Genomic DNA, 13,295 nt, shown 5'->3' with positions numbered 1-13,295 from the left:
CTGATCACTTCTTCATTACTCGGGAGAATTGCATCACAGTCTTGCCTAGCTGCTAACACTATATTTCTCTCAGTGGAAATAATTTTTTACATTAAAAACTCTGTGTTTTTTTTTATCTAAAATAGTTTATAACTACACCATATGAGTAGGTAAGTGCACAGAAGAAGGCAGAAGAATTAAACTTGTGAGTACATGTTCTCATAAGTGGCTCTGAGATCTAGATAAATATTTAAAAAGGATCCAAAGGAAGTGTGGGGTAATTGCACCTTATAATTGTGCATAAGAAGTCACTCCGAGCAGAATCCTTGAAGGGAAATAAGTAATTCACTTATCAGATCTGACCCAAGATATATTTTGACCCAGAAAAATGTTCTTGGAAGAATATTCTTGGAAGAACATTTTTCACCTTTCTTTTCTTCTCTCATCCATACTTAATGTCTGTAGATGTTTCATTAAAGCAGGTATGCATTCTGACTCAGGTGAATCTATAAAGATAATGCAGAAGTGGGAACAAAGAAAGCTTACACATAAAATAAAATTCCTAACATTTTTCTTAAACTGGTTCTTTGTGTTTTCTAATCCTTCTCTATGCAGATATACTCCTGGAAATAGAACAAATGGCTTTGCTTCCACATTAAATTTGATGTGTTTTTGATATTAAACATATCCAGGGAAATTAAACTGCTAAATTAATTAATTCCTACTAGGGTGCACTCAGTAACTAGTCATTGTCTTGCATTGGAGAGCATAAAGGAAGAATTTGGATTTCTGCTTAAGAACATCAGGAGATGAGGGGTGCCTGGGTGGTTCAGTCAGCTAAGCTTCTGACTCTTGATTTCAGCTCACATCATGATCTTGAAGTTCATGGGGTCAAGCCTAGTGTCAGGCTTGCCCCTCCTTCCTGCATGTTCTCTCTCTCTCTCTCTCTCTCTGTGTATATATATATATATATACATATATATATATTTATATATATATAAACTTTATATTTATTTATATATATATACTTTAAAAAAAGAACATATATATTTATATATATATAAACTTTATATTTATTTATATATATATTTATATATTATTTATATATATATATATAAACTTTATTTATATATATATATTTATATATATATAAACTTTATATTTATATATATATATACTTTAAAAAAAGAACATATATATTTATATATATATAAACTTTATATTTATTTATATATATATAAACTTTAAAAAAAGAACATAATGAGATACTTCATAGAGGGGATGATTCTTGAGCTGAGAGTTGAATAATAATTACTTGTCATGTAATAAAGGTATTGGATACAGGAGGAAATCTAAAGAAAAATGTATTATAAGGAAAGGGAAGTATAATAAAATTGTAGAATCTAAAATGGTTTTTAAAATTCTAATATATGTTTTCTTATGGCAGTAAGTTTATAGCAGGGTTAAATTAAGTGTAACAAAAACAACACTGTTAATAGGATATACTAAAGTTCACGTCCTATATGCTAACTATACATTTAGTCACTAAATGTATAAATGAGTTTGAAGAAATGGTAGGTTATCTATTTTTTTCTGGAGAAAATGAGATTTTTTATTGCATATACAATTATGCACAGTAATAGAACTCTTTATAGCTGTCTTGGTCTAATGAGATATATTAGCTTCATGGTTGGTGAAGCTAGATTAAATGAGAATACTAGAATATCAGGCAAAAAAAATAAGTGTTTTTTTTTTTCCTATTTCTCACTGAAGTAGAGGGACTTTTCCACCCAACCTCAGCCAGTCAGCAATGAGGTTAACCACAATGTGGCATCAGAAATACAAAGATAAATACTGCTCTTGACTACATTGGAGAGAGACAAATAAAAATGATAGAAAGAGAGATACAGAGTCTTAGAAAAAGAGACGCAGAGAGAGCCCACCAAAGGTAAAAAAAAAAAAAAGACTCTCCTATAACTAATACTTTTCCCAATCTCAACAATCTTATGAGTCACTTTTCATCTTCACTTTGTTGGCAAGGTGAGTGATGAACTGGAATTAAGGGTAGGAATTATCTTCCCAAACATTTTAAGGTAGGTATTGTCTACTCGATAAGTCAACAGGAAGAAGGAGTATATGGAAGAAAGTCCTGTCAGCAGCATTAAGAAACGTGAATTCAATTCAAAAAAATCTTTAAATCTCTATTTCTTTTTCACCACGGTAGAACTGTTTAAAAGGCAGTTTGATGTTTGAGTTCTATTGTCAAGTTAAATTTATGGAAAAGCAATATGTATTTCTGCTTTTTCAGTGATCAGCGTAGCTGTGGGGCTGGGTAATATTGCCAGAAGAAGACGCCTAGAATAATAAGGAGAGCCATGAATACAGCTGTCAGTGGAATTCATGGTACCAACGGTGTAAACAGAGTCAGACAAAAGAACAAAGGAAGGGTATGTTGAGACAGAAGAAACATCAGGATAGGTTATGATGGAAACAAAGTATGGTCACATTTTGAGATTTTCAGACACAGACTGATGGTAATTAAAGAGGCAAAGGTTATTTTGTCACTTGACCGAGGAGTAGCTAATGTATCATATCATGAATAAAAAGTAAGAGAAGAATGTGAATTAGGAAGAGATAGTGGCCCTGAATAAGAGAGAAAAATAAACATGTGACCACAACATGCTGGAAATAAAAATGAGATATTTATCAGAATGCAAAGTTATGATGAGTAACTTGTGTATGAATAATGTCTTTTGTATACATTTCAAAATGATGTGCAAGTTTATGTGATAGTTTTATGAAGTTCTATGAATGTGAAACATGAGTGAAAGCTTTTATTCATGGGGATTTAAAAAATAGCAAAACAAAGTAAAAGACCTTATTTTCCTCATTCCTGATCATTAAAACATAATAAGTATATTGTTTCTGCCAGGAGAGAAAAATAAAATCCAGATACAGGAATACTTGTCCCCTTTCACCTTTTATTTCTGTACTCTACATATAAAAATTCTGTGCCTTTTAGTCATTTACCTTTTTTTAATTTGGAAAATTTAGATGAATGTAATTTGAAGCCAATAATCTCACTCAACAAGTTATATTCTATATATTACCAAGACAGAAAAATTCTAAAAGAATTTGTTGGCTGATACATAGGCACAGATAAAAGAATGGGGTGGGTAGACAACAATTTTAGGGCTGTATTGACCAATGAGAATACAGGATAGATTGGTCTCAAGCACTGAGGGATGGAAGGTGATGTACATGGGTGGTATTACCCAAAGGAGACCTTGATTGAAGGTGATTGAAGATGTAATGGTAGCAAACTAAGAATACTGACCTCCCACTAAGGATCTTTGTGAAGGTATGGGGAGTTAGTTAATCATGAGAATTAATGACAGGGAGATACTTAGTCAGGGATGTTGGCATGTTCCTTAGTCAGCCATGATGAGTTTGATTTAAACAACAAATCAAACAAACCCAACAAACAAAATCTTTGGATTTTAAAAGCCCTTTAAAGACTAAGGGATTTAAACTGCAGATTTTTTTTTTTTTGGCTCATTTACAATCAGAACTTCATACCTCTGAAATGAAGTTTATACAAGCAACTAAAAGAAGAAAATCTATTATCATCCAACAAAAGTAAGAAGTAGAAGTCCACCTTGAGTAGAATTAGAGTTCTTTTGGGTTTTAGTTTCTCTATTTATTTTGAGAGAGAGAGAGAGCGTGCACGAGCGCATGTGGGAGGGGCAAAGAGAGAGGGAGAGAGAGAATCCCAAGGAGGCTTTGCACTGTCAGTGCAGAGCCTGACACCGGGCCCGATCTCAAGAGATCACAACTTTGAGATCACAATCTGAGCTGATATCAAGAGTTGGGTACTTAACTGACTAAGCCACCCAGGTACCCTGGAATTAGAGTTTTAATGTCTATTTGAAAAGCATTCATTTCATACCTCTATCTCTCTATATTATTTTGTAAAAATTTAAACCGACTCCATAGATGTTTACCTGCTAACAAATTAATAGCATACAAAGTAGCAGAAAGGTCAAAGCTGAAGGTTTTTATGATGAATCATATAAGGAATGCCAGGGGGTTGAGTCTTTTCCATGTACATATAAGATTCTTTGATTTTAGGATCCAATAAATCCTCATGTGAATAGAAATTAGCTTTCCCTTAGATATTAAGTCATCCTTAGAATAAAGCTTCCTTCGGGTGGTTGTGGGTGTAGCGTGGTGTGGTCACAGATGAACACTGGCTCCCTTAGAACTAATAGAGAATACCAAAGAAAGTGATTAGCAAGTGTGAAAAACTGGAGATGATGAAGGTGGGAAGAAAGTTTCTCTGGAGATTAATCATTTCCTTTCCCACGCTAGAAAAAGAAAAGGAACTGTACACATTATCAATAACTGAAATGGACCTGCTTGGACAAATTTTTAAAGTGTGTGTGTGTGTGTGTGTGTGTGACAGAGAGAGAGAGAGAGGGATTGAGAGAGAGGGAGGAAGATTGAGAGACACAGAGAGAGATAGGGTAGTAACAGAGTAGAGTAGATGTGTTTAGGGATGTAAGGATGTGTGAGAGGAATATGAAGAGCCAGGAACAGAACAATTAGATCGATCCAGAGAATCAACACAAGGTTCCTGACCATGGATTCCTAGAGCTAGACTAAAGGAATGGCTGCATATCAGTGATTTCAGATTCATCTGAGTCCTCAATTACCCAGTAATCACTGAGGCAAATTCTTAGAGAATCAGGAAGGTTGGAGTTTTCAATTAATTGATCCTTCAATACAGAGATTATCTTAGTAGAAACCACCTAAAGTTTGTATATAAGCAAAATTTACATCCTTTCAAAGGAGAATGCATTTAGACTTAGTATTTTGCATGTGTCGAAATGAAACAAACAAGGGGGCAATTTGTGTAGAACGCCTCATATATCTACATCCTGCCTGCAGCTTCTTGGGGCAGGATTAGCTTTGCCAGGGGAAGGGCCCAAAGAACCAGAAATTAATTGAGTCATTTCTACCAAACTTTGTCATTACAAATGATAACAATGAAGCTAATGTTTGACATCTATGTTAAAGATCAACAACCTTCTTATGTTGAAGACGTGGGGTCTGAATGCATGTTATAGTCTAAGCACAAGGCCGGATGTTCCATTGGGAAGATAGAGCTGCGACATAAAGGGGTCAACAGGGGTGCAGCCTCATTGTCTGCTGCAGGCAAATTCTGCAGTAGTATTGTGTTTACTCAGCCCCCGGCACAGTGTCTTTTATATAGGAAGTACTCAGTAAAGGGATATTGAACTTAACTGAATTCTATCGCAATAGTGTACCCAAGAGAAGGAAAACATCCAACTGAATGTGATAATGTCATAGTTATGTGATTTGCAAGCAAATATTTAAATTGGAACAAATACTAACACTCTCACAGCAGAATTAATGACAGTAAACAGGCCACTCAACTGTGCATTAATTTCCAAGGGTGGGTTTTATAGGAGCAGGTACTTAAAAGAAATGGGAAAGGGGTGGGTTAGGGAAGTGGGGAAATACCTAGCTTTGATTAAAGAGGACAGTTCCACAAAATTTTAATTTTCTTGTTGAGCATTACCTAGTTTGGGACAATTTTAGCCTTTATTTCTGGCTTTATTAGATGCTATTTGTGTGTTCCAGGAATTTTATCCTACTCATGAAACCAAAGAAAAATTAGATTCTATGTAAAGAATATAATCACTTCAATAAGAAATATAAGAAAAGTATTTTTCATCAATAAATCATAGTAATTGCATTTCATTGAACAAATACATTTTCAATATTTTCTGTTATATTTTAAGTATTTATGTCATTTATATTTTCAGATTTATTTTACAAAAATTATCTTGTTTAGAATCAGTAATTACCATCTATTCTTTGAAAGAATATTATTTATCGATCAGATATTGATAGGAGGAAGTTTTCCAAGAGAAATACGATACATTATAACTTTTCATTTTAGGCCATTATTATTTCAATTACAATTTTCTGTACAAAATGTGTATATCTGAATTTCGATAAAAAAATTTATTCCTGCATCAAGATTTCTTTATTTCAAAATCTGTCTAGTTTGTCATTTGATGTCATCAATTTTATTTGTGCTGTTTATTTCTAAAACATCTAATTTTATCTGGGATACTGGAGAATATTTCACTAGGGTCCATTCCTGGGGTTAATATTTGTTTAAAATACTATGATGTAAGCTCTGCTATAGACCCCTATATGTATATATTTAACTTCATTATTAATAGGCTTTATTTTTAGATTAGTTTCAGGTTTACAGAAACACTGTACAAGAAGTATAGACTTTCTATATACCCTGTGTTCCTCTGCCATCCTACATTTTCTCTGGTAATTAACATATTGCATTAGTGTGATACATTTGTTACAAAAGTTGAGCAAGTAGATAATTATTATTAAATAAAGTTCATAGTTTACATTAGGGCTCATTCTTTGTATTGTACATTTCTTTGTGTTTGGACAAATGTATATCATATCTATAATTACAGTATCATGTAGAATATTCTTCTGTCTTAAAAGGCCCTGGGTTCCATCTATTCATCCTTCTCTTTTCTCTCTGAAACCCTGGTGACTGCTGATCTTGTTATTGTTTCTGTAGTTTTATTTTTCCAGAATATGATACAGCAGGGATCACATGTATGTAGCTTTTTTAGGAACTGCCTCATTGACTTAGCAATATGGATTTAAAGTTTCTACATATCTTTTGTAACTTGACAGTTCATTTCTTTTCATCACTGAGTATTTCATCATAGGGGTGTATCATGGCTTGTTTACACGTTCACCTACTGGTAGAGATATGGTTGCTTCCAAGTTTTGGCAATTGTGAATACAGATGCTATTAATATTCATGCACAAGTTTTGTGCTTACATAAATTTTCAATTCGCTTGGGTTAATACTTAGGAGCATAATTATTGGACTTCGTGATAAGCCTAGGCTTAGCTTTGTATGCTGTCTTCCAAAGTAGCTGTACCATTTTGCATCTTCACCATTAATGAATGAGAATTCTTGTTTCTCCATCTCCTCACTAGCATTTAACATATCAGACTCTTGAATTTTAGCCTTTCTAATAGGTATGTGGTAGTATTATATTGTTATTTTAATTTGAAATTCCCCAGTGAACTAGGATGAGCATTTTTTCTATGCTTATCTGTCATCTATATATCCTCTTCAGTGAGGTTTCTGTTCAGATTTTTGCCCATTTTAAATTTGGTCATTTTCTTATTGTTGAGTTTTAAGAGTTCTTTGTATATTTTGGAGTAAAAGTCCTTATTTCAAATATGTGCTTTGCAAATATATTCTTCCTGCCTATGCTTTGTCATTTTATTCTCTTAACAATGTCTTTCACAGAGCAGATGATTTCCAAATTTAATGAAGATCAGTTTGTTAATTGCTTTTTTCATGGATCATACCTTTAATGTTAACTAAAAGGTGACTTTCAAAGCCAAGATCTCTTAGATTTTATCCTATTGTCTCTTTTAAATTTTGTATAGCTTTGCATTCTCAATCTAAAAGTATTATGACCTGGAGTACCTGGGTGGCACAGTTGCTTAAATGGCTAACTCTTGATTTTGAATCAGGTCATGATCTCACTGTCCTCAGATCAAGCCCCTCATGGGGCTCTGCACTGGGCATGGTGTCTGCTTCAGATTTTCTCTCCCTCTTCCTCTGCCTCTCCCCCACTCACATGCACTCTCTCTCACTCTCTTAAAAAAAAAATCAATCAATTAATTAAGGTTTTTTGAGAGAGAGAATGCGAATGGGAGAAGGGCAGAGAGCAATGGAGAGGATCCCAAGCAGGCTCCACGCTGTCAGCACAGAGCCCCACAAGGGGCTCAAACCCATAAACCATGAGATCATGACCTGAGCTGAAACCAGGAATCCAATGCTTAATCAACTGAGCCATCTGGGGACGCCCCAAAATAAATAAATCAATAAAAATACTGTGATCCACTCTGAGTTAATTTTTGTGAAAGGTGTAAAGTCTGTGTCTACATTCCTTTATTTTTGTGTGTGGAATGTGCAGTGGCTTCAGCATGATTATTTGAAAAGACTATTTTTCTCCATTAAATTGCCTTTGTTCCTGTGTCAAAGATCAGCTGACTACAAGTACGTGTGTGCCTATGGGTGGGCTTCAGTTTTATTCCCCTCATCAATTTCTCTATTCTTCTGCATGATCACACTGTTTTGATCACTGCCTCTTTAAGTTCAAAGCCCAGTAGTGTCAGTGCTCCAACTGTGCTCTTCTTCAGTGTGTGTTGCTATTCTGAGCCTTTTGCCTTTCCATATTAACTGAGGCAGAGATGTATGTATACACAAAATAACCTGCTGGGATTTTTACTGGGGTTACATTGCTTATATACATCAAGTCGACAATAAGTTACATCTTAATAATATTAAGTTTTCCTTTCCTAGGCACAGAGATATTTAACTTTTTATTACAATGATGCAAATATTGTTATCTTTAAGGTCAAAATCACTACTTTATAATTTCCTATTTTCCCATAGTACAGCATACTGCTTGAAATGGCGAATGTTCCTCTTTTTTTCTTTGTCTTTGTGTTCACTGCACACTAAATGACTATCTATGAATTTCTCTTGGCTAAAACCAAATTGATATATGTAACATCGTAAGTTCCTGAACCTATTATAAAACTAAACTAATATCCTTAACTTATAAATGCACACAAATGCACATACATCACCAGGTATGAGTGGGTCTGCTTTGCATATTGAATTGTTGTGTATATTTGTGTGCCTTTGTTGAGAGGGAGAGAGAGAAAGAGAAAGAAAAAGAGAGAATTTAGGGAGCCTGTATGTGCATCCCTAGACTTACAGCATCAATAAACATGTATACTTGAAAAAATGCCCTTTGAAGACACATTCAGTTTTTGTTTCTAGGAATGTCTACATGAGAACAAATAAAGAAGAGAGAAACACAAAACAAAACTTGAAGCATAAATCAGGCAACCCCAAGGCCACATGTTCAAGCTCAATGGCACAGTCTTCATGCCCTCAGTGCTGACACTGGTCGGGATCCCTGGCTTGGAATCTGTGCAGTTCTGGATTGGAATTCCTTTTTGTGCCATGTACATCACTGCTCTGTTTGGGAATTCCCTGCTCTTGGTCGTCATCAAATCGGAACGCAGTCTCCATGAACCCATGTACCTCTTCCTGGCAATGCTTGGAGCAACAGACATTGCTCTCAGTACCTGCATCCTACCCAAAATGCTAGGAATATTCTGGTTCCATTTACCAGACATATATTTTGATGCCTGTCTCTTTCAGATGTGGCTCATCCACACCTTCCAATCCATTGAATCAGGAATTCTGCTGGCCATGGCCCTGGACCGCTATGTGGCCATCTGTGATCCCCTGAGACATGGAATCATCTTTACCCACCAACTCCTCACTCAGATTGGGGTTGCAGTGATACTCAGAGCAGCCCTCCTTGTAGCTCCATGTCTCATCCTCATCAAATGTCGGCTGAAACATTACTGGACCGCTGTGGTCTCCCATTCATACTGTGAGCACATGGCCATCGTGAAGTTGGCAGCAGAAGATATTCGAATCAACAAGATCTATGGTCTGTTTGTGGCTTTCACTATACTTGGATTTGACATAATCTTCATCACACTCTCCTACATCCGAATATTTATAACTGTCTTCAATCTGCCTCAGAGAGAATCTAGGCTCAAAGCCTTTAACACCTGCATTGCCCATATTTGTGTCTTCCTTGAGTTTTATCTCCTGGCTTTCTTTTCCTTCTTTACTCACAGGTTCGGGTTCCACATTCCACCCTACATTCATATTCTTCTGTCCAACCTTTATCTGCTTGTCCCTCCTTTGCTCAATCCTATTGTGTATGGGGTGAAAACCAAACAGATTCGAGATCGAGTGTCTAAGATTTTCCACTTTAAATATCCATCTTAAGGGGTGCCTGGGTGACTCAATCAGTTAAGCAGATGACTTCGGCTCAGGTCATGATCTCACAGCTCATGAATTTGAGCCCCGCATGGGGCTCTGTGCTGACAGCTCAGAGCCTGGAATCTGCTTCAAATTCTGTGTCTCCCTCTCTCTCTGCCCCTCCTCCACTCATGCTCCCTCTTTCTCTCTTTCTCTGTCTCTCCAAAATAAATAAAAACATTAAAAAATTAAAAAAAATAAAGATTCATCTTCATATCTCATTTATCTTTTGTCAAATAATAAAAATTTATTTTGAGAAATACTAGTTTGAGTCACATTCTGTGCTGTTTCCAGTTTGTTTGTGCTGACATATAAAGTTTTAGGTTTTACATTGGAGACAGGCTCTGATTCCTATTTAAACAATTTCAGTTTTTATGGATACAGAATTAATTAATAGATGACATAAAAGGTAGAAAACATGAAGACTTGTTTCTGGTTTAGTCAGTGAAGAATTTTCTTCAATCTTTCAGAGAGGAAGTTTCTCAAAAACAAGTAAATTTAAGTGGTTATCCTCTGATTGAAAATTTTAAGATCATGCAGTTCTTTAAAAACAAGTTCATTTTAAAGTTGATAACTTCAATGATCATGAACTAATTACTTCTTTGTCATCTAAATTTGATTTCAGTAATCTTTCTCCTCCACCTCATCTTCATCATCATTTTATTATCACCATGAAAATCTTTTAACTTATTTTCTGACTTACTTTCATCTGAGCGCTATGAAGGTTCAGATGTTTAATTCTGTATTTGAATTGTTATAATCAGTGAATCAATATGGGTACATTATAATTTACTAAAGTTCATATTTTATTCATTTCTTAAATTTTTACCTAATTTCTTCCTCACCACCCGCTCCCCCCCCCCCCCACCACTGGGTCCCATCCTGGATGTCCCATTGCATTTAGGTATCAAGAGTCCTTAAGCTTCTCTTGGCTATACTTTCTTGTTTCCAATGACTTGGACAATATTGAAGAGTACTGTTCAGGTATTTCATAGGAATCCCTTCCATTGGAATTAATCTGATGTTATTCTAATGATTAGATTGGAATTGTATGCGCTGGGGAAGAAAGTCATAGAAATTAAAGTCCCATTTTGATCACATATCAGGAGTACATATTATCAACAATTTATTCACTGTGTGTATTGACTTTAATTACTTGTCCAAACTAGTGTTTGTCAGATTTCTCCATTTTAATTCCCATTTTATACTGTATTTTTGGAAGAAAAATCGCTGTATGTAGCCTATACTTAAGGAGTGGGGATTTATGTTCCTCCTTTGAGGATGGAATAGGTGCACAATTTGTTGAATTATTTAGAATTCTTTTACATGGTAGACTGATTTATTCTCCCTACTTATTAATTTATTCAATCATTTATTTAGATCAGTATAGACTTACTGGTATTTTTGGTATAATTTGGGTTATAATCCAATGTTACTTTATTTTATTGCTCACGTTGTCCCAGTTTGACCATTGGGTGCACTTTCATTTGGTTTTCACTCCATTTTGACTAACTCCTCATTTTGTGTGTGTGTGTGTGTTAGTGTGTGAGTGTGTGTGTATGTGTGTGTAGCAATTCTTGCTTTATGGCATTGAAAGGTGCTCTAGGCTCATCTTGGGCATTTCCTCCCCAGTCCTAGAATTAGCCATTTTTCTAGGAAGTTTCATTCCTTTTATTGGTGAATAGTGTTAGAAACCAGTAACTGGGCCCCAGGTATGCTTGTTGCTGCCTGGGTATCTTTGAGTTCTTTCAGCTGACACAGCATGAACTTTGTGTGTATGCTAGCCTATGTACGTACACATATATATAAATATTTCCATATGCAAACACTGTATCTAAAGTTAATATAGGGTTCTTACTAATATCTGCAACATTAATTCAAGACACAGAGCATGAGTGGGAGAGGGGTAGAGGGAGAGGGAGACACAGAATCCCATGAGCTGTGTGATCATGACCTGAGCTGAAGTCAGATGCTTAACTGACTGAGCCTCCCAGGTGCCCCTTCCCCACCCCTGATGGATCTTTCTAACAACTTTCCCTTGCTTATCAGTAAATTACCACTCCAACAGTGAAAAATCTGTCTTCAACCATCTGTCACCAACTGTTAATTTCCAGTATGCTTCTAAGATCATGTCAGAGTTGTAAATCCTTGCCCCTGTGGGAAACAACTCTATCAACTAAACTACAGCGTTTATGGACAGTACCTTTGCTTTTATTCTTACACTCCATTCATTCCCAAAGGTGCCTTAGTCATACCTTTTCCCATCATCCCCCTCTGTGAAGATATTTTGTACATTTGCCTACAAGTACATTATGTTCTTACAATCTGCATTGCTTCTGGGATCTGGGATTCTGGGAATCCTCCAAATTTCTAAATATTAGTTTTAATTTCTATATGCTAATGTCCACTCTGTGCTGTAAATGTCTATTGTTTTTTTTAAAAGGTACATAATATCATGTATTCACCATCACAGTATCATACAAAAGAATTTGATCTACCAAAAAATCACATGTACCTCACCTATTTATTTGTGGACAAGTGGTTTTATTCCTTCCTTCTAAATCCGTATATCTTTTTTTTTTTTTTTTTTGTATTGCATTATTTCTCTAGCTAAGACTGACAATATGATGCTGAATGGGAATACTGAGTGGTGGTATATTTGCCTTGTTCTTGATTCTAGAGGTTTCTCACTGTTCAATATGATGTTTGATGTAAAGTTTTTGGAGATGTTCTTCACTGACTTGAAGAGTTACCCTCTAGTCTTAGGTTGATGAGAGTTTTCTCCCTAAGAAACAAGTGTTAGATTTTATCAAGGTTTTTAGTGCATCAATTGATATGATAACATGATTTTTTCTCTTTAGCTTGTTGATGAAATGGATAACATTAATTGATATCTGAACATTGAATTTATTCCCATTAGTGGTGTGTGTATTTACTTTGAACTGACACCCAAATATAATGAATTTTAAAATAAATGGTCCTAGCTATAGCTATTACTTAAAAAGAAAAACCATTAATTCTTCAAAGGAGATACTTTGTTTCTGTATTATGTATGTCCATTTTGGCCACTGGAATTTTTGGTGTTCTTGGAACTAAACTATAGAATAAATTTCCCACATTGATGTGTATATATAGGGAATACTGAATGGTAAAGTAGACCTACGTATTTTCTTTTTTTTTTTTTTTTTAATTTTATTTTTTTTGAACGTTTATTTATTTTTGGGACAGAGAGAGACAGAGCATGAACGGGGGAGGGGCAGAGAGAGAGGGAGACACAGAATCAGAAACAGGCTCCAGGCTCTGA

At 35.2% G+C, this 13,295-nt stretch overlaps 1 protein-coding gene across 1 annotated transcript; it reads left to right on the top strand.

Annotated features, from left to right (window-relative positions):
• Window positions 1-9,007: 9,007 nt before the first annotated feature.
• LOC112865704 (olfactory receptor 52A5-like) lies at window positions 9,008-9,958 on the top strand. Its single transcript, XM_025928783.2, has one exon. It carries the CDS (start codon window positions 9,008-9,010, stop codon window positions 9,956-9,958), a length of 951 nt encoding a protein of 316 aa, XP_025784568.2.
• Window positions 9,959-13,295: the final 3,337 nt, after the last annotated feature.

Source organism: Puma concolor, chromosome D1, assembly GCF_028749965.1.
Source record: "Puma concolor isolate L17-30 chromosome D1, mPumCon1.1.hap2, whole genome shotgun sequence".
Classification (NCBI taxonomy): Eukaryota; Metazoa; Chordata; class Mammalia; order Carnivora; family Felidae; genus Puma; species Puma concolor.
This window is presented reverse-complemented; position numbering and strand designations above follow the sequence as displayed.

What these genes read in the sequence shown, in the direction of transcription:
- LOC112865704 (XM_025928783.2), top strand. Translation starts at nt 9,008, where the DNA reads ATGTTCAAGCTCAATGGCACAGTCTTCATGCCCTCAGTGCTGACACTG.